The sequence below is a fragment of the Parasteatoda tepidariorum genome, chromosome 4 (assembly GCF_043381705.1).
Source record: "Parasteatoda tepidariorum isolate YZ-2023 chromosome 4, CAS_Ptep_4.0, whole genome shotgun sequence".
Taxonomy (NCBI): Eukaryota; Metazoa; Arthropoda; class Arachnida; order Araneae; family Theridiidae; genus Parasteatoda; species Parasteatoda tepidariorum.
The window spans coordinates 100,832,403-100,859,277 of record NC_092207.1 but is presented as its reverse complement, the minus strand read 5'-3'; the positions used below and the strand labels follow the sequence as shown (position 1 = coordinate 100,859,277).

Sequence of the window (26,875 nt, the reverse complement as noted above, 5' to 3'; positions counted from 1 at the left end):
TAAATTATACAAATGGGCACGACTCGACACGATATTATTTAGAATTTCATTTAGTTCATATAACATTTTTGGGCAGCGGTTTCCAAATAGCGATCTGCGGAATGTTGAGATATAGTTAGCATGATATACTCTTTTTTTTTTTTAANGCTTCTTTTTTTTTTTTTTTTTTTTTTTTTAACATTTTTAAAATTTGCTATTATATTTAGATCTAATCAGTGATCCATTATTTAATATTTTGATTGCGTTTATAAAATTACTTTGAATAAAATGACAATAAAAAAGAATATTTTTTCCGATGTCTAATAACATTCATTTTTTAATAACATTTTCCAGCTTTTCAAATCATAATAAAATAAATAAATTCGTTTACAAAGAAATGTATTTCCCTAATAACTGTTTTTAATGTACAGTTATTTTCAACGCCATATGCAGTTCTTTTTCGTTTTCATTCCCACAAAAATCATAACTTGGTTTATTTTATTTGTTTTCAGTTTTGGTAATTAGACAAAAAAAAAAATTATACACATGAAAAAATTCATAATTAGCCGGGCGGATGTTGGGATTTTTGACCGACGTTCAGAATCGACTGTAAAATTATCCTTTGCAACCCCTACCCTTTTTTTTAAAATAGAGAAGCAAAAAGTCGAAGAGTTTTTACCACACAGAGAGTATATAAAATCCTCATCAGCTCCGGGCATCGAAAACGCTGTTCTAGATATCGCAGACATCGCATAATGAAGTCTACAAACACAAAAACATAATCAACAAAAGCAGTTTCGGTGATCAATATTAAATTTCGTGCTAACATGAGCATTGTCCGATCGTATTCCTGAAAGAAATTTGAAATATGTATTAAAATAAATATACGATTAATATATATACATATACTATCAATTTTGTTATTATATATGGATTTTTATTTTTAAAAAATGTCTAAACGGTGCAGCACATTTAAATATGTTTTATGACCCAATTTTTAATTGAATTGCCTGTAAAAGATCCGGAATTTGCAAAAATGCTGTTATATTACTTACTCAAGGTACTGAAATAGTTTTTGATTTAATTAGGAACTCTTCTATTGATGTGCTTACTTGAATCGCCAAAGGTTTTATAAACTTCATTTCATTGTTGTTGGTCTAGCAGTGGACTGATCGTAAAGACACGTTAGAACACTGAAGTCAAGCATCACTGGCTGCGGTCAGTCAGTAAGCGGGTGGGGGACCACTTTGATCAGACTGAGTTAAGATCAAGGGTGCGCGGTATCGTTAAACTGTTCTACCTCAAAGTGTTCGACTTTGCCCGTCGCACAGGTCGTCGGGCTACCAAAGCAGGGGAGCTATCCTCTCTGCAGAGGATCAAAATTGCGATGGCATATCTTCGAATCATATTCAGGGATGTTTCCCAGATCGTCGCCAATAGCCCATTGCGCAGCTCTAGTGTGTGACCTAAATAAAGTACCTACCGACCTTCATTATTATTGTTGTAGTTGGCCATTAAGGCACTAGGGATGAGACTGTTCTTGTTTTCCAGTGGCACTATCGATGGCCAAGAATTAGACTTCTGCCACACCAATACGTCACACCCGTTTATATGGCGGACCCATTCATTCATCCACGGATCGTAATTTTGATCTGAACTAGAGAACGATCAATCTCCAATCCAGTACCCCCAAAGGTTTAATTTGTTATGAGAACATGGATGACTGTGACCAGACATATTTAACGCGTACCAATCACCATTTATTACACGGGGAGCCTTCGGTCGGCTGGTTTCAAATTCCCGTTCTAGGAACGAGTGTCCAGTGCCATACTAACCAGGCTATCTCAGTCCTATTTCGTTTCATTGAAATATAAAAAATAGATAACAGCCTTTTATATTTTCAATGTTCAAATAAACTAATTTCTAAGCATTTATTACAGAAATTCTTTTTTCTTTTTTTTAAAAAAATACGCATTTGAATAATTTTGCAGTTTTGTATTATTCGGTTTATATACGACAAGGTTAATAATCAGCTTCCTTTAATATTATCAGCCTGTTCCAAATTTTTTCAACTTTTGAGAAGTTTATCGTTTACCGTTAACATTTGTTAACTGTTTAACGGTTGAATTTTTTCGATTGATTCAAATCATAATTTTCACGTGACGTCATTATTCTGGATTTAATAATAATTCTTTTAAATATTTCCTTTAAAAAATTAAACAAAAGCTAAAATCTTGAAGAATAATAAAATAAAATCTACGATTTTTGCAGACTTAGGGAAAATTCGCTGCTGAATGTTGTTTTATAGTCGTATTTCAAATGCAACAAGCGAATTCAATTTCTGAATGTATATTTAATATAAATGTTTATTTTGATGAAAAAATAGTGTCGGTGCAATGTAGAGAAATATCTCTTAATAAAATGAATAAAAATAATTTAAAGAATATAATTTTTTATTAAAATATTTGTTTTCAGAACATTTGAATTTGAAACAAAATAATTTGTCTATAACAAAAAGTCAAGAAAAGAATGTGTGCACTTAAGAAAACAAATTAAGCTTTTTAGTTTGTTTTCCTGGAACCTATCGAATCATTTTACTAAGTGATAATCCTATTAAAAGATCAAATGACCTAAAATTTGCAAAATTAAACTAATCTCCCTTTAAAACTTTTGATCGAATCAGATTTCCAAAAAACTATGTTGCAATCATAACGACTTTATTTTATTAAATTGAAGGAAAATTTTAGGGGAACCCTATCAGATATGCTCAGTGCCCTGCTTAAACATAACTACTAAGTCAAATGAGAGTACGATTTCAAAACAATGCCCTAAACTAAGTTTGACAAAAAAGGATATATCACTGGAGAACTTTGTTGTTTGTCCAATTTAAGTTGGATCTTGAGGTAGGTAAACCAATAAATAGGTCTTAACTATACCATGGTAACACTTTTAATACACTTATTAGTTCAAACGATTCATTTTTTCTTTGCTATCCATGAATTCACTTTGACCCTCCATGTATGTGGTAGTCCTAATTTGGAAACTATTGTTCCAATAATTTAGCCTAAACAGTCACACAAGTTTGGGTCCCTTATTCTTTTCTTACATTTAAAAGTTTTTACAGATAGTTATGCTATTTTTACAAACAGTTGCTAATAAAAAACGAGGATTATCTATAAAATAATATTTTATTAACTGTTTTTGCATAAGTTTCTTCTTAACATTTTTCAGTTTAAAAAATGTTAGGGAAAAGAGTGTTCTGAGATCTCTCTAAATATTTTTATTACGATTTGTGCAGCCCTTTCTATAGTTTTACAATCTTTGTCATTAAAACTAATTAGAGGGTGCAAATTAAATTAACTAAAAGACTATCGAAATAAAAAGAGATGAACTGAAAACTGATTGTGGAGGCCGGAAACAAACTGGCGATTCAACTGATGCTTATCATTCCACTTTTTTTCCAAGAAAGACTCCCAATGAGGGGACACAGGTTCAAATCCAACTGGTTGTTACGAATTCTTATCCTGGTTCGCACCGACCACAGTGTGAACGTAAAATATCCTCAGTGGGTTAGAATCCCCTTGCTGTCGGGCAAACCGAGAAACGTTTTCGTGATTCTCTTCAACTTGTAACGGAAATACGGATTAGTTCCATCAAAAAGTTCTGTTATTTTCTGGGTTCAAATTTACAAGGCTACGGAGTTGAATATTGATAATTATGGATCAGCTGTTTAACGCCGGTTATAAACTAAAAAGATAAATTCGTTAGATTTAAAAAATAGTGTGTATTTTCTTCTCTTAAGTATTCATTAGGTACCAATAACGCGTCTAGTTTTTTGATTTGATTCATTATAAAATATTCCTTGCTGAAATTCGGAATGACTAGGTTTTAAAAAACATTCATAATAATCTCATTGTTTTATTTTGTGTTAAACACGCAAACATATGACCAAGGTTAAAAACTAAAAATGTTTGAATTTTTAATAAGTTTTAGTAGCCCATTTCAAAAGACGCACTTATCCAAGTTGAACCTCCTGTTTTAAATTACAAAGTTCTTGATGCAACGATATATTTCCAGCGGAAGATAATTTTAACCAACTCTATAGAAAGAGATCAGTCTATTAATAAACTAATTAAATTAAAAATATGAAAAATGTAAGAAGTTCTTACCTTTAAAAAAATTAATTAGAACGAGTTCAATGGGGATTGAATTAGCTAGCTGTTTATTCAACTTCTTTTACTTGTGTATTCGAATCGACTATGTTTAGAACCCTCTCACTCTAGTTATAAATCGCAAATATGACATTCCGGTTACACGTTATTACAATGCTTAACTTTTTAGCTCAGTTAAAATGCAATGTTGAGAAACATCACGAGCTCGTGTGGCTATGCTCCAGTTCACTACAGACTGCCTAGAAACTAAGGTCCAGACCTGCGGCGCGAAAGGTCGCAGATTCGTGTCCCAAAATCACTGAAGAATTTCAGCGAAATAAGCAGTGATATTTTACCTTAACAATTACTCTTGTTCTTCGATGACTTCAGAGACGTTTGTTGCAGATTAGAATCTTTATGTATGAATTTTTTATTGTAATTAGTTGCATAAATGGTCTATAATTTTGGGATACAACAGAGGACTGATCGTAAAAACACTGGTTCCCAGTAGAACACCGAGCATCACTGGCTGCAGTCAGTAAGCGGGTGGATGACTATGTGTAGGAACCGAGGGTGAGAGGTATCGGTCCTCGTTAAACTATTCTACCGTAAAGTGCACGATGCCGCTCACAGGTAGTGGGGTTACCAAAGCATCTCTGCAGATGATCGATGGCATGTCTTCGGATCATTCTCAGGGATGTTCACAGAAAATTGCCGTTAGTCCGATGTAAATAAGGTACCGTATAATTTTTCAGGTCTTGCCTAAAACGCAAACGTTTTATTATATTGAATAAATGTGTTATTGACGAAGATCTACAAGTTATTGAAAAACTTTGTAATGATTTAAGCCGAAGGGTATTTGACATAAAGATTAATTAAGTAGAGTTTAATAACGTAAGAGTCAGAATCGGATAGGCTTATCTGCCTTACGCGCCACGGATTCGAACCTGTTACTTCCAAGCTACAAAGCGTTAACTCTCTAGCGTGGAGGTCACAGGCTAGAACACCGCCGCATCCCTAGATGTGATGCCCTTCTTTGATTTTCGTCTATTGTTCTATCCTTTCTTCAGCTTATAAATCATCATCTCTGAAAGGAGCACATAAACCTGTGTAAGAATAATTTAACCTTATCTAGAAAGGTGAATCAAACTACAAATTAAATCTGGAACTGTGAAAAGATCGAATTCCTCTAAAGACAAATAATTTATTTAGAACGGATAGCAATATTTAGAGGACAGCATAAAGATTTGTCGTAGCATTTTATTTATGTCGCACTAGCGCTGTACAATGGAAACACCCCTAAAGATGATCCAAAGACAATTTTGATCACCTGTAGAGGGATGTCAAGAACTTAATGGTAGAGCTGTAGGATTAATACCCTCTACCATAGCATGGAAAGTTCCGCAGTAGACTGATCGTTAAGACACGGTCCCCAGCAGATCACCGAAGTCAAGCATCACTGGCTACGGTGAGTGTGCGGGTGGGTGACCACTTGGATCAGTCTGCGTTGGGATCGAGAGTGTGCGGTATTGGTCCTCGTTAAACTGTGCTACCGTAAAGTGCTCGACTTCGCGCGTAGGTCGTCGGGCTACCGAAGCGGGGGTGCTATCCCCTCCGCAGAGGATCAAAATTGTGATGGCATGTCTTCGGATCATCCTCCGGGATGTTTAACAGACCGTCGCCAATATCCCATTGTGCAGCTCTAGTGCGACGTAAATTAGCAACAACAATAGCATGGAAATAGAGTGGTATTTTCAAAATTCGATTTCTCAAGAGCTATTCGAACGATTTCGCTGAATAAGTCTTTTAACAAACATTAAATGAAATAATAATAAACAATCATTAAAAGTTATATTTTGAATAAAATTATCTTTGGATAAATTAATTTCATAATTGTGTACAAAAACTTTTCCATTCGCTTAAAAAGTTCTCGCGATTGGGTAAAAGCGTCAAAAAGTAAAATTAACATTAAGGGATCCAAACTTGGAACCCTATTTTCCAGACAGCGGCTACCTCCTTTTCCTTGGGGGACAGAAATACGAATCCGTCAGAAAAAAAAGGTATGTTTATTCAAAGTACGTTTCTGCGTCTGAATTTCGTAACTTAAAATATCGTATGCACTCATTAATTAGCATACGAGTGATCACCCCTTCGAACCTTTAAGACCGTGTCCAAGAACGCGAAGATCCGATCATTAAAACAAAAGTTATTCAAGAAGGTCCGTTTTTTATTTCGCGCATAGTACAGTTTTAAATTATACATCTAAAACTACTTAATACATAATTTTATTAGATTAGATGTTAGGGGAAAAAATCCACAGAAATTCCATAAGTCATCAAGAGCTAGTTCGAATGATTAAAAAAAGCCATTATTTGACATTTTTTAAAAAAAAGACATATAGCGGTGCGATCATACACAATCATAAATTTTTTTTCTTCCTTTTTTAAAGTAATAATTGAGAATATGAAAGAGAAAAGTGTCATGTAAAATGATGTGGGTAGGAACTCTCTTCAAATTTTTTTCTGGGTCTCTTAAATTCCTCAAATAAAAAAAAGGTTTTTTAAAGTTTTTTTTCCACAATGGTGTTTTCAATTGATTGAGCAAGATCTGCGAATAAATTAAAATGAACCCATATTCTAATACATTTTTGCTCATAATTTTATTCTTAGTTATTTTAAAAATACACTATATATTTCACAACATACAAAACACACACAATCACACAGGCAAAAACACATCACAAAGCAAAAAAGAAGACAGAAAATAAAGCCACAAAAGTTATCACTGAAAATAAATAGATATTTCCAGTTGTATCACAGGACGGTGTTCTGGACTATAATCAATAGGTTGAAATTAATGGGAGAAGTCATTCCCCACAAATAATAGATAAAATGAAGGATTTTTTCTTTACATTGAGATTGGAAAAGATAAACACATTTTGTTATAACTGTGAAACCAAACGTTTTTGACATAAAAAAGTGAATAATTGATGGGTTTATCACTACTGAATAAATTTTTTTACATTTAAAGTAAAACATTCATGAACAATATACTTTAAAGATTAACTTATATATAACGTATTTATTTTTCATAAGACACATTTACGAATGTTGAGAACTTATTTTTTGATATATTTACAAATTAAAATTAATTCAACATACACAAACATGGTGAAATCAAATAGTAGAAGTGACTGTTTAGAAAGCACAAAATCATACCTGTCACTATAATCCTTAAACCAAATCATAAAATTATTTTTTATCATTTTTACAAAAGTAAATTCATTAAAGTAAAAGATCTGAAAGCCTAATCCATCATTTATGTGAAGCAACTTGAAATAGCTTATGCAGTTTTCAGTTCTTTTTTGTAGTACAAATTTTTGTTCAAGAATTAAGTTTCGAGGATAAATTTAATAATAAGTTAAAGCTACTGAATCTGACTGATCTGAAAATAATGCTAAATTTTTTTAAGATTTAAAACTCAATACTATTTCTTTCAACTTATTACACCACAGTTTTTAATGATGCTTATTTAAACAGTCCATAACATGTTTTGATTATAATTTCCGTTTAATAATATAATTATAAAACTGTTGTAACAACTCACTTTATAACACTTCCGCTTACCACTTTTCATATTACAGAATAAAATTTAATTTTCATAGAAAAACGCAGTTTTAGACCAGTCCAGATTAAATAAAAACAATACAAAAAATATTAACTGGAAAACGCCTAAAAATATGAATTCTTTGGAAAACATTTTTCTCTTATAGCAGCCATTCAACTATTGTTACCTTTAAAGTGTGAAATCCGTTATTTAATGGAATAACAACACAAGTCAAAGTATATAAAATTATTGAATGTTACGATTTCACTACGCATTCTATAGAATAACGATTACTGGATCATTAAAGTATGAAATACGAACATTCGAAAGTTCTCTCGAACCAGTTCTATACTCCGTAGCAAGTTAAGAAAAGATCATTGCGGTATAGGATTTAAGTAAACGTCCACGGATGCATGTACTTCCATTTTATTTAGCCATTAATTTGTATCATAAGGCTTTCAAAACAATATAAAAATCGGATAGAAATTTAATTTTTCTTCTTTAATAAGCAAAAAAAGAAGGCTGTGGTAAGTCGGCGATGTTGATATTCGTTTGCGTTTGGAGCTTAGCATCCATTTAGAGTGCACTTTGATGCAAAGAGGTTTTCTCTTTCACTTGCAACAAAGCTTTAGCTGTTTTGAAATGACGTACGTTTCATTCCGTTGCTTTTAGAAAAAGTTATCAATATGAGCAATAATAAATTATATCGTCTATTATTTATCAAATAATCATCCACAATAGGGATAAAATGTGTTTTTCGAGATATTTTAGCTATGGATGTCTACTTATTTATAAAATAACTTTTGAAATTGCTCATTTTTCACTTTAACAATCCATTATAAGTCATTTCAAAGAATAACTAGGTAATGCATGAATAGACATTAACGGACTTGTCTAGTTATTTCATGAAATATCTAGTTATTCTGGAAAATATCTGAATTTTACACTTCCACCATAACACATACATTGCTAATGCTAAGGTGTGAAACAATTAAGTAACACATTTTTTCAGTGATAAGATTTGCATCAGATCAGTTTTTGTAAGAAATTCAGAATAAAAATTCAAATTAAGAATTAATAGAATCTTTCAATTGAATAATTTGTTTTAGAATTTCTACCTACTTGAAACTGTCGTAATAATACAATTTATGAAATTTTCTCCCAACAGTTTAAAAAAAAAATAAGAGTTTTATATTGAAGAACAAAGTTTCATTGAAATAGAAGAAAAATGCAGTTTTAGAGCAATCAATCCATATTGAGTCAAAATACTAAAAGATATTATCTAAAAATTATTAAATTCTTTGGAAAACATTTCACTCTTATAGCTGTTAAAGTAATTTTTAATGCATACAATACTTCAGAGAAGAGAGGAAAAAGGAATCACTAAGACAACACACAATTATCACATAACACACATTTTTCACTCATAACATTTGCATAGCAACAGTTTTGTCAAAGATCAGGGGGGGGGAGTTGAAATTTGAGAATTCAATGTGATAGGATGCACAATTTGTAGAAAAATAAAATGAAACATACAAGATACATTTAAGATAAAACGTGTTATACAAAAAATAAATGAATCATTTCATATCTTTTCTTTTGAAAATAACAAGTACAAAAAACTGTTCTCTCTAATTGAGATGAAACGCCTTTTGATATAAAAATGTTTAACCAATAATACAAAAAACATCTTTAAAATATCAATATTGCCAAAAGCCAACCATTTTGGATCTTTGAAAAATCTCTGATGTAAAATTTCAACAAATTCAGAACTCAACTGATTATTTAGATAACTAAAGCATATAATAATTTTAAATCAAAATAAAAACAATCCTTATAAACACAAAATTATTATTTCATTCATCATTACTTTCTTATAATTTTTATGTTGATAAATACATTTTCATTTCAAAATCATTGTTTGATTTATTTGAAACTGTTAATTATTTAACAATTTTATAAATTAAGCGATCCACAAGTTGAAATCTGCAGTTTCAATTTCTGAACCCGTGCATTAAACATGTCCTCGACAATCATCGATAAAAATAAATATTTGATAATTTGTCATGTCCTTTCAAAACAATCAAATCATACTATAACGTTAAATGAAAAAAAATTACTGTGATAGGTCAAATAAAAACTCATAAAAAATTTGAAATTGAGGCTCTTTGACTATATGGAATATATACTTACCATTTAATAATAATAATTCTTTTTAAAATAAATTATTATTGTCAATAGACTTGATAAATGTTTGAATTTATAAAACACTCAACATATAACAAATAAGTAAAACATAAATACTAAATAGTTTCATTTGCATTAATTAAAATTATATTTGGAAGTAAGTATACAGATAAAAAATATTATACGTAAATAAAGAAATATATATAGATAATTCACACCAGTGTATTAAACCACTAAAAATGAAATTTTATTACATCCAAAATTGTGAATAAATCATTTCAAACACTCTCAATTCAACAACGAGAAAATTACAAAACAGAAGTAAAAAGTCAGATTTTAATTAAATGCACGAAAAAAAAACCTCTTTAAAATATCAAATGATATGGATATGATCTACAGATTCAAGAACAGTTTTACATAGAATTGTGATTTTTTTTAGTATTAACTGATAAATTAAACAATTGACAAAGTCATATATGATTTATATAAAATACTATTGAAATGAATTAGCAGTAAAGCTGCAAAGCAGAAAATTGATAAAGATCAACACTCAAAAATATTATATACATTAGATTCGTAAGAATAAATGATCTGAGAAATAGTAAACTATAAAGTTTTTGGTATAACATAAAAATACAAAAAAAAAAAAATTATAATTAATAAATAAAATAATTTTAATTAAATAAAAGGTAAAAACACATACAACTTGAGAAAAATGCTTGCAAGTAAATAATACTTTCGATAAAAACACAAAGAAAGACATCATAAGTAGTTATTTTTCAAATGAAATATTATAAAAAGTCTGTACAACTTTACAATCATCACAGTTTAAATGTTTTTTAGTTTTGGCTTCTCATAAACTCTGTCAACCAATGCCATTAAAATATTTCCTGGCATTCTTTGATGTTCATTTATCATATATTCTATAGCTGCAGCAGTCTGAAATATTGAATACTAATAAATTTTTTATACAACATGAAATAAATGAAAGAGAAATGCTAAATAAATGAGATTTTATTTATCTGAAAATAAAATCATAACTAACAAATATTATATCTAATCAAAGAATGAAACTAATTTACAAAGTCAGAAAAAAACAAAATAAGTAACATTTAAAATAATAAATCAAAACACAAAAGCGATTAAAGCAGCCAAATCCAAATTTGTTTTATTGTTATGATTGTTTTGTTATTGTTATGAAAACAGAAAAACTATTCTAGCAGAAAACAACAAAAATTATTAAAATTTTAAGAAATGTGTGTTAGCAGAACAGCACTTCATCAGGGGACACACTGCCTGCCAACACACAGGAGCCTTTCTATTGTCAGTGGTGAAATCAAAAACTGACAGTGCTCCGAGGCCCCATAATGGGAAATCAAATAAGAAAAGGCAATTAGAAAAATTGAAATGTAAATGCAAAGAAAAATAAATGACAAACAATCACAAAGTAAGTCTTAGTAATGACTTAAAAGTGCACAAACTAAGACATAAAGAGACGCCCACAAATAAGAAACAGAAATAAAGATAAAGTTACAGTTAGAATAGCCACATCAAAATAAAATATAAATTGACAAATCATTAAGAAGATTTTAGAAATAAATCAAGTGCTGACCCCTTTTTTGAAAATCTTGAAAAATAAAACAGAAAAACATTCAATGAGTAAAAATTTTCAAAAAAGTATTGCCATCTATATGCTTCAGGAACATAAAATCCTAAATTTTACCACATTATGAGAGCTTCAATATCAGCTGAATTATTTGAAAGTCTTTAAAACATTTTGAATCAAAATATAATAATTACAGTAATTAAAAGGAAAATTATTATTCTCTAATGTAATCCCGAAATTCCAGATAGCCGATAGAAAATCTGTTTTATTATTACAAATAAATTTAAATCTAATAATTTGACCCATCAAAATTTCTTAAAAATCTTAGAGTAAAGGTTGGAATTAAAATCTCTTAAGCTAATAACATTAAACTTAAAATCTCTTCTTTTGTCGTATAATCCGATGAAATTATTATTGTTTTTTTTTTTGGGGGGGGNTTTATTTTTCTTATTTGTGGGCGTTTCTTTATTATGTCTTATTTTGTGTACTTTTAAGTTATTATTAAGACTTACTTTGTGATTGTTTGTCATTTATTTTTCTTTGCATTTACATTTCAATTTTTCTAATTGCTTTTTCTTATTTGATTTTCCATTATGAGGCCTCGGGGCACTGTCAGATTTTGGTTTCCCCACTGACATTAGAAAAGGTCTTGTCTGTTGGCAGGCAGTGCGTCCCCTGATGAAGTACTGTTCTGCTAACACACATTTCTTAAACTTTTTATAATTTTTGTTGTTTTCTGCTAGAATTTTTTTTCTGACTTTTTAAATTAAAAAATATTGTAGTAAGCACTGTCGACTACGCTACTGCAGTTTGTAGAAAAACACTAAAAATGGTAGAAAATCAATCAGAATGTGTCCTCTGGGAGGGTAATTCTCTAAAAAAGGAATTTTCTTTCATATTACTGGCAGAAGGAAAAAATTTAAACAATTCTGAGCATCAAATTTCCTCATCGTTTCTTTTTATACTAGCGATACTCTCTTTAGATTGAATAATCCTGAATTTATTGTTTTTTCCTTTTGCCTTCCTATTTTTACATTTAGTTTTAATTTTAGGTAGTTATACTCAGTTGATCTTTCAATAATGTTTTTTAATGTTCATTTGTTTGAAAAGGCCAAGAGCATCTAAAATCATAAATATTTTACATTTTTAGTACTTTATTTTTTACTGCTACAGAACATTTTTTCTTCATCCAATTAATTTCAAACCCTTCTATACTTAATATTTGTTTTTGGTAAAACTTTCCTTCTGAACAATTTTTCTGAAATTTTTAATTACAATTATTTGAATAATTAAATATTTTCAATCACTTAGTTAGTACTGGAGTTATGAATTGGGCAATAAATGAATCGGAACACATTGCATAGATCTTTCAGGTTTTTCAAAATTTGAGTATGAATATTTTTGGTTAATAAACTGTTTTGCTTTCCATGCATTCAATGCGAATTTATTTCTACTTTAAATTATGATTTTTTTTTTTCCAAATGGAGGGAAAATTAATTTATTTTCTCCAAATTACTTTTATTTTGCTAAACAGTTATTCACAGTAAAACTCCCACACGAAGGCAAGCATGGTGTCTCTGATTGCATATATGTTTATTTTGCCCTATTTCAATTTACTTTACTATTTCAATTTATGTATAATTTTTACTAATATATATTTGCAAGACAAATTTTGAGTTCATGCATGCTGCTTTAGCTCATTCTAGGCTTGACATCTACATTTGGTTACGCTACTTCTTCAAATTATATTTTAACAGGTCATTAAAGATTGGATTTCATAATATATATATATATACATACATTACCAGCAAAAGGGAAATATTAAACAGTAGTTAACCTTGAGCTGATCAAGATGGTCATTATTCAGTTCTCTAATCACAAGCAACAAATAGTTAATTTAAAAGAAAGTTACACAGTTTTTAATTAATTAAAGAATATATTTAAGTAAGTAAAGTTCTAAATAGTTACCATTTTGTAAAAAAATACTTTATACAATTTGTTTGAATCAATCTAAAGAAGAAAGAGTTGTAGATTTGTCTTCAAATAATTTTATCTACCAATTCTGCCTCCCTTTCAAAAAAGTTAGCATAAAACAGCAGGTCGCATAAAATTGCATTTAAACAGTCTCATTAAAATACATTGAAAATTTTTTTAAAATATCTTTAATCCATATTATTTTCAGTTTATGCAGAGTAAAAAATGACTTAGAATAAATTATTTTCTCACACATAACTTAACTAAACATTCAAGCCTGTTTTATGTCATCTGATTTTTGCATTCAAATGTAATCTACTAAAATACTGATCCATTTAAAGGGATTTTACTTAATTTTAAGGTTTCACTAATTCACACTTTTCCACAGCCATAGGGTGCAGCGACAATAACTTTGACATTATCCCAGAATACAGGAAATTTTCTATCACTTATTTTTCAATTATTCATTTACATAAGTTCTAATTCAAACACCCACTTTACTATAACCTATAATCTAAAGAATGAAAATGGAATTTGGTTAACAAACATGGGTCAGTTGCAAGTGCGAGGAATTTCCAGTAATTGCATAAAATGAAAGCTGTCCGATAGAACATCAGAGATCACCCACTCATTAAGTATGTTAGAACAAAATTTTGTAATTCATAACAAAAACATTCATAAAAGATACAGCTTATCTGCAGTAGGTGGAATTGAATCGTCAAATCCTACCAATGATTGATTTTTGCATGAATAATAAAAAAAAAAAAAAGCTCTTTAACAATGACTGAAAAGCGATGACCTATGAAGGAAAATATATTTAATCATGTTACAATTATTTCAAGCCAATTTTGAAAAATTAGACTAAGATACCGGCAACAAGTGACCATTGTTCAGAGGTTTCTCTTGATGTAAAACATATGGAAGACATTTAGTATCATAAACATATGGCTGTTCTGTGGAGGTTTGACAGTAGCAATGAAAAATATATCAAATTCATGATTGATTAAGAGAAGTAAATAAAGTATTTAAAAACAAAATGAGTCATTATTTTGACACTTCGTTCAACATTTTAATAAGTATTAGGGGGTTAAGCCCCTTGTAAGCTGCCTCTCACAAACAATGATTGATTTGGAGTAATTGTTGTTTTGAAGCATAAGACATTTTTCACTCATTTAAAATATGATAAAGAATTCTGTTTGCTTGCACCCCCTTCCCAGTTCACACATTTATTATTCTAAAATTAAATGTCCAATTTGATTGATAAGTAGTATGAAATATTTCATAAGAATCTTATTATTCTTATGATTCCACTAAGGTATAATAGTGAACATAAATAATTTTGCTTAGCGATAAATTAAAAAAAAATAATAACATTTAAAATTAAAAGTATATTGTTATAACAAACTGGGTGATCTATTATATCATAGCTTTCCAAAACAAGGTGATACATTAAACACAATTTGTGCATGAAACTGATCATTAAGTTTTAAATAATTTATAATAGCTTATTAATGTCATTTACACCAAAAAATAATAATTGTAAAATAATGAATAAGTTTAGGCATCAATTCAAATAAGTTCATCTTAAATGTAGTGTAATAAGGCAATATCGTAGAATTACGTTTTAATTTTAAACTCTTAATTTAGAAAACAAAATAGAAAACGTATAATAGGAGAGTAAAATATGAAAAATGAATATTACACCGTTAAACTTGGGATACAAAAATATTTTACGAAATCCAAACTTTTTTTACTTTAATTATAATTGTTTAATTATGACTTTAGGAAGTAAGAGAATTTTTAGGGAAGTGACTTTGGTCTTGTTTTGTCATCTCATGTACATATTTATACTTTTGTATCATTGTCTTCTTTAGATGTTAGTACTTTTTGCTTTGCCATTGGAAATTTAAAAAAAATGACTTTTATTAATTTTATAAGGATGATAACCAAAAAAATATGGAAGTTAAGGTAGGAAAACTTGATCCTAGCATGCCAGTCTATGAACAATAAAAATGCATCAACAGTAATGGAAAAATGCAGCACCCTCACTAGATTTTTATACATACTTAGAAATGTTTTATAAATATTTATGCTTAAAAATATTGATAAAGCTAAAAGACTAATTTACCTTTGATGCTAATTCCTCAGGAGTTAGATTAGAATCATAAGGAATAGGAGGACCAATAAAAGTTCTATAAAAATAGTATATATTTAGAAATACATCATAACTGGCAATTACATACAATTAAAAAAATACACACTTCCTTAATTTCTAATATTATATATATATTTAAAATGAAAAGATTATAATTCTAATAACAAGGGTCTACTTAATATGACATGTGTGTTATGGTACTGCATTACTTTAATAATGCTCATTTTCTAATACAGCAACTATATGAACGCTGAGTACAAGTTTATCTCAATATAATACAAATACCATTAAATATTTAAACTATAATAAAATATTTATTAGCTTCGTAATAACCTATGATCAATGCTTTTGTTACTTTCATAACATATATTAAATTTAAAAAAATCTAAAAGGAACATTCAAATTCTATAATATGACTCAGAGAGCAATCTAAAAACACAATTAAAAATAAAAAAAAACACATCTTTTTTCATACATTATACTCCAGTACAAAGATAATCCATATAACTGTTTAAAAAGTATATTTTCAGAAATTTAAAGAGACCTATAAATTCATAAAAATATCAATTGAGATATGCAAGCACTCTCCCAAACCAATATAATTAATCTTTCTTAATATTGTTATTGAAATTTCTTCATTAAAAAAATAATACCGTTGTTGGACAATCAACAAAAGCATGTTTATTCTAATAACAATCAGCCTAAAATATTCACTTCCACTTCAAGATACAAAGTTTTAAAGCATTATAAGCAATTTCTAAGTTTTGCCAAAAATAACCTAACTTTCATAAGAAACCTGGGAAAAAAATAATGCTGGATAATATATCAACTCTGAGTAGAAAATGGTACTTACTTTAGTTTTACAGGGAACCCCCCGTAGATGGGAAGTACAGGAAATCGAGTTCTTTCATAGATTTTTCTTAAAAAACCTGAAAGAAAAAGTATCCCAAATAATTATGCAATCTAGCTATTTAAAGTTTAAAAAAATTTCAAAAGTATATAAAGAAAGCATGTTTCTGTTGTTGTTGTTCTCATCCTCATGACCAGCAGAGTCATGACCATGAGCTCCTTCACTCTGAGAAAGTCTAGCACCAACAGGGGAGCTTGAACCAGGTCCTGCCTGGTAATAAAATGTGGTCAGGGGAGGCCTGGGCAGCAGAACACTTAGTGCAGATTTAAAAGTGTTTATTACCATTGTTATAAGTTATTGATGACAGATGTCCATTGAGGAAACGAGTAATGGCTGTTTGTTCTCGTCTACTGCTGCCCCGAGCCAAGGAGCCCTCTGGGCACCTACTTTGAGACCATGAGTAAGCATCTTTCTTTTTTGAAAATGTGAAATAAGCATTCATGTTTTAATTACGGTATGATTCATAAAAATTTTACTTACGGCTTCCGGTTTTCACAGACCTGAAAGCTTCTCTGAGATTTTGAGTGAAGATTGGAACTATTGGCTACAAAATCAAAGGAAACAATAAAAATCATCAATAAATTATCTATATATACAAAATATTTAATTTAAGTTATACATTTAGGAGATAATATGGTTAGAATATGCAGAATTGTACAGTTATTTCATACTTGTCTTATCATTATATACTTAACTTTCTGAAAGGTTAGCTCAGATAAGCTATTGAAAATAAAGACAAAACAGTTAAAAACTTTGTATTGTAATCAGATAAGTGATTAAAAATTAATTAAGGAATAGTTAACAGGTTAAACCTTGCATTATTTAGAGTTTAAAGTAATATAAAAACAAACATATAGATTAAAAAAAGATAAAAATAGAAGCAAGACAAATAAATTTTGATAAAATACTAATTCATGATAAAATAAACAGAAATTGATAGTAATCGTTTTTCAGACATTCCAATCATAGCTAATGTAATTTTAGGAGATACGCTCAATGTAACAAATAATGCAGTGTAATAACAATCAATAAGTCATAAGCAGTTTTGAAAATCTCTTAATTTGTTTACGTTGTGTTACAGCAAAGGTACTGAGTGTAGAATTACCCTGAAAAATGTTTATTCTCTTACGAAAGCTCTGCAGAAAAGTAGAGATATAAAAACAACCCTTCTGTAATAATGTTGCACTAAATGTTGGTAAATGTTGCACTAAAAATGTTATTTTAGTAATTGAGAATGACGGTACTTAATATAATCATTTGAGTAAGGCTAACCTAATTAGTTTTTTTACAATACTAAACAGGTACATTACTCTTTTCTGCTTTAATCAAATTAAGATACTCAAATATATTTCTTTCCTTTTAAAATACGAACTGAAATAATAATCTTTAATAATTGAAGGCACAAAAAATTTCCTTTTTTTAGACATTCACCTTCATGCTTTGAGGATATTAAATTTGTTTTCCTCAGGAAGAAATGCAGTATTCAGTTATCTTGATTTAAAAGTTATGATGCAATACTCAAAAAACATTTAGTACATAAAGTAACAAGGCAAATGTAATAGTGTCTGATGCAAAATGCAGAAAAATAGAGGAACTTATATTTACCAGAAGAAGAAAACAACCTCAAAGAAATAATCATCAAAAAATAATAAAAATACTTATGACCTTCCAAGCCTGTATTTACTATACATCACATGACCTTTATGATATTTACTAAGACATCAGATCTTCTTAAAGCACCCACAATTTTCTTTTACAAGCACTGCAAATTTTGTTCATTAAATTGCAAGGTACCGATTCTCATTCATCGGTTTTTTAAATTTTTATCCGTTATTCATAATAAAGATTAATGGCAAAAAACATTTCAAAATAACACAGAAGCAATTTATAATTGAAAGGTAGAAATACCACTTGCGCTTCCAAAGCTACTTTTGCAAAGCCAATTCTCTTTGCCCACATGAGTTGGTAATTTTCATCTCCAAACTGTGCTTCGAGGACTCCACCAGGTGCAAGCGCGACAAGATGGCCTTCTTTTAAATACTGAACACATAGCTGGAAAGAGCCAGAAAAAACATGGCAAACATCCATTAAAAGATTCCATCCTATATGGAAGGGAAAAAAATTTTTAAAAACAATCCATGCATAAATTAAGAATTTAAACATTTATACAACTTAGTTCATGCATAAGCTACTTTTTACTTTATGCAATTGTGAAAGGTCGAAATGAATGATATTAAACTCATTTTGTAATTAATCGATTGCAAAATAAAATCTTATTATCATCATAGTTCTTGTTATGCCTTCTTCTCCATACCCAATCTTCCATTGTCAATTTCATATTACTTTAAATTAGGAAAAAAGAAAGCTTTATAATCAAAAATTGAGAAGAGAAATTATAAAAATCTAAATTTGCTAAAAATTAATTAAGAAGCATAAATTTTTACAATGACTCTTAATCAAATGTATACATTAAAAAAAATTTTTTTTTTAGAATGTCGCTGTAGATAATTCTAACATAAGTAAATAATATTTTTACCAGGTATTTTAAAGAGAAAATGATCACCCACTGATCTGATGCACCTTTTCTTTATCAGGATAGTCTTGGCTAATATGTAATAATAATCTATCGGAATAGCACCGTGATAGAAAATTAACAGTGCTCCTCCACTATCAGGAATATTTTCAATGCCAACCATCTCATAACCTGAAAAAGTTCAAATTTTACACACATCATATCAGAGTAATACAGAAGTGTAATTTTCTAATATAGTTAAGCAAAAAAAGTTTGACAAATAGTCTATGAGAAATACTAGACAGTATACAAAAGAAATCTATGAAGCAACATATAAGTAACCCTATACAAAGATTGGCTTTGATTTTTTGCTAACAAGAAATTCTCCCTGATGCTGATTTTAAATTAATCTTTGTTTTAAAATTTTCATAAAACTTTGTGTACTAAATAAAGCAAAACAAAATAAAATTCAAACTTTTAAAATAGCAGCAATTTATAAGAACTTTTAGTTTTTATGAAATAACTGATTAGTTTTCAAAAATAATAGAAGAAACCATTTCGGTACATAATTTTAAAAAAAATCAGACACATTTTACGTTTTCAATTAAAAATCATATTTCAAACAGTTTAATTATATTACAGCAAATCAAACATAGCTAAGAATAAAAATAACTTATTTATCTAATCTAATTTGGAATTATAACGTATTTTACTATCAATACATAAACCAATATCAAAATAATCAGACCTAATTGAAAAAAAGTCATTATTTGCGCAATTTTTAAACTAAAAAAAAAATAATTAAAGGATTCAGAAATTTTTTGAAAACTCATATTTTAATTGCCAGCAGTGAATTATTTTGAATTGAAAACAAAATAAAAATATTATTGAATAGAACAAAGCAAAAATTAAAAAGAAAATACTTTAAACTAAATAAATAAGTCAATAAATTAATTTGATTATAATTATTAGGATTCTCTATAAGAACAAAACTCCATGTTTCAAATTTTATCTACAACATATTTTTAAAAAATTAGCTTAGTAATTTTATAGTTGTATAATTATAAACACTTTGTCACCTGCAACAATTTGTTAAGAATATAAACTGACATGATCCTTCAATATATTTGACACTATTTCATATAAGTTAGACCTATATAATTAAATTTTTCTTTGCTGCTACTCAAAATTATTTAATTAAATTTTCTAAATAAATGATGTTAGGAATAAATTGGCTGAATAATTGTTGCTTTAGACTGTTTTGAACATAATGTTCAATGAGTACCACAATAAACACATTTTAATAATAAAACTCAGTTAATAATTTAAGGGGTTGTAAGATTCTTTAATTTATCAAAAGATGAAGAAAAAAATCAGTTAATAAATATTATTAAAACAAATTCTAGTCTAAAGAATTTATTGCTTAAAAGCATTTTCAATTAAGCAGATCCTTTAAAGCAGAAAGTGTAGAACAATATATGTTCAAGTTAGGATGAAAATTTTAGTAACTATTAAGCATTTTTTGTAAGCATTTATACATAATTAGGCTATTATATATATATANTATATATATATATATATAATGTGTGTGTGTGTGTGTGTGAATTAATAAAAAATACAGCATAGCTTTGATTCTATAAGGAAGAACCTTCTCTCAGTGACTAAACACCAAATGTGGAAACAAAACACATTTGGTGTTTAGACACTGAGAGAAGGTGCTTATTTATAGAATCAAAATTATACTATATTCATTTTTGCATATAATTTGTAAGATAAGTATTTTTTTGTTTTAGTTCACATAGTACAGAGTATACCCTATCCTCTGCTCTTTAAACTAATTAGGGTTTCCTGTTTTGTAATTTTAATTTGCAAAATGAAATTATTTGTCATTAAAAAATAATTCAACAATGAAGCTTTACCTGTAGAACATTTGTAAAGATCAAAAGTCATTAGATATGAGAGAAAACAAGAGGAAATGCGTGAATGGATTACCATGCCAGAGCCAGCCAAGGGCATCCCAAAGAGTAGAAAGTGTGTTTCTGGCACCATCCCACACATCTCTATGATAAGCTTCGCGAAGACGATATCTGTATTTGTATGCACGGACAAACAATGCAGACAGGAAGAAGAAAACAAACAATATAAATGGAAAAACAAATGCAACCTGCAAAATTATTTAAATATCTTTCAATATTTTATCAGGATAATTAACAAATACATAATAAATAAAAGGATTGTACATAAATATCTAAGCACTGCAAATCATCTAACATATTAATGATAGCTATAACTAATAGTGTATCTTCAAAGACCATCATTGAAGTTTTTAAAAATTATGTAAATGCTATCCACAGTATTAGTGGGTAAACTAAAAATATTTAAAAATCTGGATATCTTTGATAAACACAACTTCGGCATCATAAACTCTTTACAGGATAAGCATCGGAGGGTTGATATAAATACTCACATAAGTTTTGCACAATGAGTTTTTTCATTACATATTCTAATGCAATACAGTAGATGCTGGAAAGTAAACAATAGAGACAAGAGAAAACAAGTTCTCTCAACTTCTCTGGCGGATTGTGCTTAGATAGCAACAAAAAGGAGTATGAAATCATTACTTCCTTCTATGTGGTTGATTTTCAGCAGACTGTTGAATCATCTTGGAAAACCAAAGTTAAGACTAATTTGTGTACAGTAAATTTATTAATAAATGATGCTACAATGAAAAGTATTTTATAACAAGTTTTTAAACATTTCACAAGAGGATTGATATATTATAGATAACAGGTCAGAATATGTAGCCTTGAAATAATGGAAAGCTATATGGATAAACATCAAGTTTTAAATAGTAAAAATTGCACAAGTGCACAAAAAATTATAATTATGAAAGATATGAAAACAAATCTAACCATAGGAAACTTAATTTCACAGACAATAACTATTTCTTGAAACAATTTTATAATAGATATTATTTCAAACTAAGCCACATTGGAAAACCAAAATTGAGTTGAAAACCTTTTCATCAGTTCACAGATTTAAAGTCCCTTTTTTATTAGTCTTTTCATTCAAATTTTTGAAAAGTATCAGGCAAAGAATAAGAGCAAATTCCTTAGAAATGCTTAGAAAAAAAAGGGAAAATCCTAGAATCTCAAAAAAATGTCATACTAGTGCATAAATGTACAGAAGTAATACAATTCTATAAACCACATTTCCCATAAACTGCATTTATTTTCACATTTCCCATAATTGCTCTTAATACTTAAAGCTTTTTCTACAAATAAAATAAATATTAAAATGTATATTTTTGTGTTTTTAAATATTTGTTTTAAAATTTAGGTAAAGCATTAATTTTGATCTGTTTCAGACATATACATAGCTATTTATACAAAATTCCCTATAATGCAAAGCATTTTTGGATAGCAAGATTTGGGATTATAAAGAATTTTTATTGCATATTTCATAATAGTTAAAAGAGATTTATTTTTTTCCAAGTACAAACTTAAACCAAGACTGTATAACACGGGCAAAATTCCAAATAAACATAGCTTACAAAAACATCTTAAACATCTGAAATGAAGTAAATACTAATTATCACTACAATGAGGTTTTGTTCATGCAAGATTATGCAAATGTAAAGCTGTTTTTATTAGATTTTGCCCAAGCAAGACTTAAAAAGTAATCATTTCTGAATAAATCAAAAATTAGAAGCTATGCAAAAATAAACTTTTAAACTTAATGATTACCAATTAAAAAAGCTGATTATTAAGTATTACAAAAATAGTTACTCACAATTATTGGAGTAAATAGCCACAAAAGCCATGATGTAAACTGTATATCTATGTATTTTTCTAAATATTCTAAATGAAGAGTGGAGTAAGAATAATTGCCAATTTTTTCTACAAAATCATATAAGTAATTAAGCATGGCGGGACGGTCTTTTCTCATATGGGCACTCTTTCAATGGCTGGATTACTTTCCTCCAAATAAATTGTAAATGGAACATTTATATCTGTAGGATAAAAAATATATTTAAAAATGGAGGTTACATCAAGGAAAGTAAATTACGATACACATTTAAAAATATTGGCTGATTCAAAATAAATAATTTTTAATAAAAAGCAAAAAATTTGCCTACAGAAAGTTAAAACACTACATAATATATCCTACTCATACTTTCTGAAAAAGTAGCACTCTCCTGCAATTTAATTCATACGAAGGATCTACATAAGCTTCAGTCTGGTGAAAAACACCGTATAAAGATGTTTCAGTGTATTGTGCTGTTATCTAGTGTTAATTCAGGACGATCTTAGAGAAGAGACTCTGAAGCGCAAGTTTGCTAGCTTCTATAGCCAGTAAGAAACTTCAAAAGCAATTTCCGAAATACCACTCACATAGTTAAAGTACATTCCAGTGTTGCTTTTTTGTACTCAAAGAGTATCTCCTCATAAGTGCAAAGAAAGGGAGTTTTTTCTATTACAACAGTACCTATATTAATTATCTATTACCAGGAGTCTTACAAAAAATCAAAACTTCTAGGAACCAGAATCAATTTTCAGATGGTAGGTAGGCACTTTATTTCCGTCGCACAATGGGCTTTTGGGGACGGTCTGGGAAACATCCCTAGGATGATTCGAAGACATGCCATCGCAATTTTGATAATCTGCAGAGGGGATAAATTTTTAGAAGCAAGCAAATTATGAAAAGGAAAAGAGATAATCTATTTGCACAATATTTCATTAAAATATAAGGCTCCAGCAACAATTTTCAAGTCACTACTGCAAACTAGTACCAAGATCCTGCATATTACCACATTTAATTGCACATCACTGGCAGCAAATATATATTTGGTGATTTCTTTTTTTAAAGTTTCTAGAAACAGAACATCACTAAGACAGTTAATAGTCACGTAATCCCAAATTATAGATAACTCAGGCAGAATAGAAAGCGGCGGCTGTTTTGCTAGATTACAATATGGTAACAGCATTGAGAAGTAGCATTCATTCAAGCTCAACCACTTTGCTTGCTTCAAGCTATTTTAAAAACTACAGATATTATATATTTATATGCTTAATAAAAAAATTTGGAAAATTTAAATATACATGCAATAAAAAATGAAAATAGGAACTCAAATCGTTGCTCTGGAATAACCAGGGCTTTAAATTAAGGGTGGTCCAAGAAATCTAAAACTCAACTTGGACCACCATAATATAATTATCAGCAGTCTTCCAGATCAGCAGTGATGTAAACAGTTGGTATGCTGTTTTGGTTTTTTGATTAAAAATTTTGATCTGTGTTTTTGTCATAAAGCAGCGTATTTCTTCGTAATTATAAACACATTCTCTGTATAATAATTTTTCGCTTAAATTAACTCTAAGAAAAAAATTTAATAAAGGCATGTAAATGAACCAATAAAAAATTGCAGAGACTAGTATTATCTTTTAATTAGAGGAGCTTCTGACTAGTGAATATATTTTCTTCTTAATTTTTAACCTTGATTAAAAGATTATGACTAAGACGAAAGTAAAACTATTAAAAGTGACACACGATGTAAAACTATTAAAAAATTTTATGGGCTCATAATGGGCCCCAAATAAATTTGGGGGCCTTTTATGAGTAGTTTTAAAGAATAAAAAATTTTACTTATGGATAATTTTGAATTTTCATATTTATTTTAAACAATAATACATTATTATAAAAGCTTCAATACATTATTTGCATAGAAAGTTTACACTTTTTGATAGCCTTTTATCACATCATTAAAATCATTTTCTTGCAAGACATCATATCCAATGCTCACAATTGAAAATGACTCATTCTTTCTTAAGTCATACTTTTTCTTATTTAATTTTTTATTAATTTTAGTCTGGAGAATAAATGTTTGCTACTACACTTAATTATTATGATTGACAAAAAAATTCAATGTTAATGTCTTCGAGATTGTTGTTTTTTACTCTTTTATACATCTCATCTATGCATTAATTGGACTAACTTATTCTCCTGATCCAAATAATTCTTGAAATGTTCCAACTATAGAGCTAGTTCTTTTTCATTCATATCATTGGCATAAAATCTTCAAAAATTATAACAGTGAAGCATTAATTCCTTAGACTCTAAAGAATTCATATTTGAAAAAAAATCTGAACAAATCAGTTATTGGCTTATGCGCTATTGAAATCAATTTTAATTGACTATTAAATATGTCCATTACTGGGAGATTAACTTTAAATATTTCGCTACCTTGTAATATAACATTATCTGCATCTCCATAATAAAATGTCAAACTAGAAATTCTTGGTGAAGTACACGTCGTCTCATCTTCATATTTAAAATTAGGTCAATTTTCCTTCAAAATGGTTTCATAAGTAGAGAGCTTCTCTCTTCACAAAAGCAATCAAGGTTTCAATCAATTTCAAACTATCAACAACCTTTCTTCCATAAGCTTATATTGAAGTCTGATTTATTCTTGATATCACTCCAAAATTCTGTCAACACAATATTTTCTAACTTTTTCAATTTCCTTAGAAGGCTACAAGCATTGAGTCTAGTTTCTAGAAGCTCTTTTTTTTTGTTCTTTTTGAAAATCTGTAGTACAGTCGTAAAGTTTTCCTAACTTTTTTGCAGCGCCCTTACTGCGCCTAAATAGGCGTACCACCTAACATCTAATGGAACCTTTATGACTAGTCCAGATTCTAAGCATTCTGTTAAGGTATTCCACCGATGGGTGGAACTGAAGGGAAGAAAAAAAAAAGAGTTAAGTTTCTGCAAAAATTGGAAATAATCCTCTAAGATGCATCCCATGCCTCCAGCACGAATTATATTTAAGCTATGTACTAGACACGGTAAAAAAATTGCAGCAGGACACATCTCTTTTAACCTTTTTTGTAAACCTAAGTACTTGCCTGGCATATCTGGTGTGCTATTTTATGTTTGTTCTCGACAATCACTTATATTTATGCCTTGGTCATCAGGAAAAAATACAATAGTATCAGACAAGTACTCAGACTTATGACTTTCAATGGGAATAAAATCCAAAAAACGTTCCACAGAAATTCCTTCGCTCACATATTGAACAGTAAATGTCAGCTAATCTATGTGAGAAATGTTTGTAGTTAAATCAACACTTACTGAAAAATATTTTGCTTTCTTTAATTTTGCTTTATACCAAACAATCGATTCATTAGAAATGGAAGCTGATAAATAGAATGCATGTTCTTTGTCCTTACTTCTTTAATTTTGCCTTTATACCCAGCCAGGAAAATTAGCAAGTTTGCTCAATAATTCCGAAGTTGCCAAATAATTTCCGATACGGTGCGATCCAATTGTACGATCGTCTCGACGGAATCCAAGACCTCGTGATGCTAAAAATTCATGGATTATTACTTTTACAATTCTTTTCGATAACTGATTTGGTTGTTCATCTGATTAGTTAAATTTCTAACCATTAAGCATTCTTTTTTCTTGACAAGTAAATAATTTTAGCCTGTTTATGCCAAAATATATTTTCACGTTCTAAAACGCACGCATTAGAATGTTACCCATTGTTTAAGCAATTTTCAGAACTAAAGTGCTATTAATGTTTTACAATTTTCAAAAATAGCACTAATTTCTTGATTAAAAATTGTTATTTTTATATAATTTATGACAAATGCATTAAAATTTATACTAATATACTTCTAAATTTTAGCCTGACATAATAGTTTTTACTAAACTGAAAAATAAATAAAATAAAACATTAAAAAATAGACACCCCCAATTTAAGAAAAAAAACCTTCAAATTAAAATGACTACTCTC

General features: G+C 28.9%; 1 protein-coding gene and 1 long non-coding RNA gene across 13 annotated transcripts in view; both read right to left on the bottom strand.

Annotated features, from left to right (window-relative positions):
- Positions 1–298: 298 nt before the first annotated feature.
- On the bottom strand, positions 299–4,896 carry LOC139425415 (uncharacterized). Its single transcript, XR_011636672.1, has 2 exons — positions 4,149–4,896; positions 299–829 (listed from the first exon to the last, which is right to left on the bottom strand). It is a non-coding gene; the product is annotated as an uncharacterized lncRNA (long non-coding RNA).
- Positions 4,897–6,770: 1,874 nt separating this feature from the next.
- Positions 6,771–26,875, bottom strand: part of LOC107438853 (DGAT1/2-independent enzyme synthesizing storage lipids) — a 28,903-nt gene continuing 8,798 nt past the window's right edge. For 9 of the 12 annotated variants that reach the window (XM_071180267.1, XM_071180264.1, XM_071180262.1 and 6 more), the window contains 8 exons: positions 22,873–23,092; positions 21,073–21,244; positions 19,105–19,272; positions 18,477–18,670; positions 17,049–17,112; positions 16,512–16,587; positions 15,632–15,695; positions 6,771–10,877 (listed from right to left, as the gene is read on the bottom strand). In XM_071180267.1, coding sequence (XP_071036368.1) covers positions 10,752–10,877; positions 15,632–15,695; positions 16,512–16,587; positions 17,049–17,112; positions 18,477–18,670; positions 19,105–19,272; positions 21,073–21,244; positions 22,873–23,028 — 1,020 coding nt within the window. In that variant the 5' untranslated portion in view covers positions 23,029–23,092 and the 3' untranslated portion in view covers positions 6,771–10,751. The remainder of the gene's footprint in view (positions 10,878–15,631; positions 15,696–16,511; positions 16,588–17,048; positions 17,113–18,476; positions 18,671–19,104; positions 19,273–21,072; positions 21,245–22,872; positions 23,093–26,875) is intronic. The other 3 variants (XM_016051249.4, XM_016051242.3, XM_016051248.3) reach the window with 1 other exon arrangement.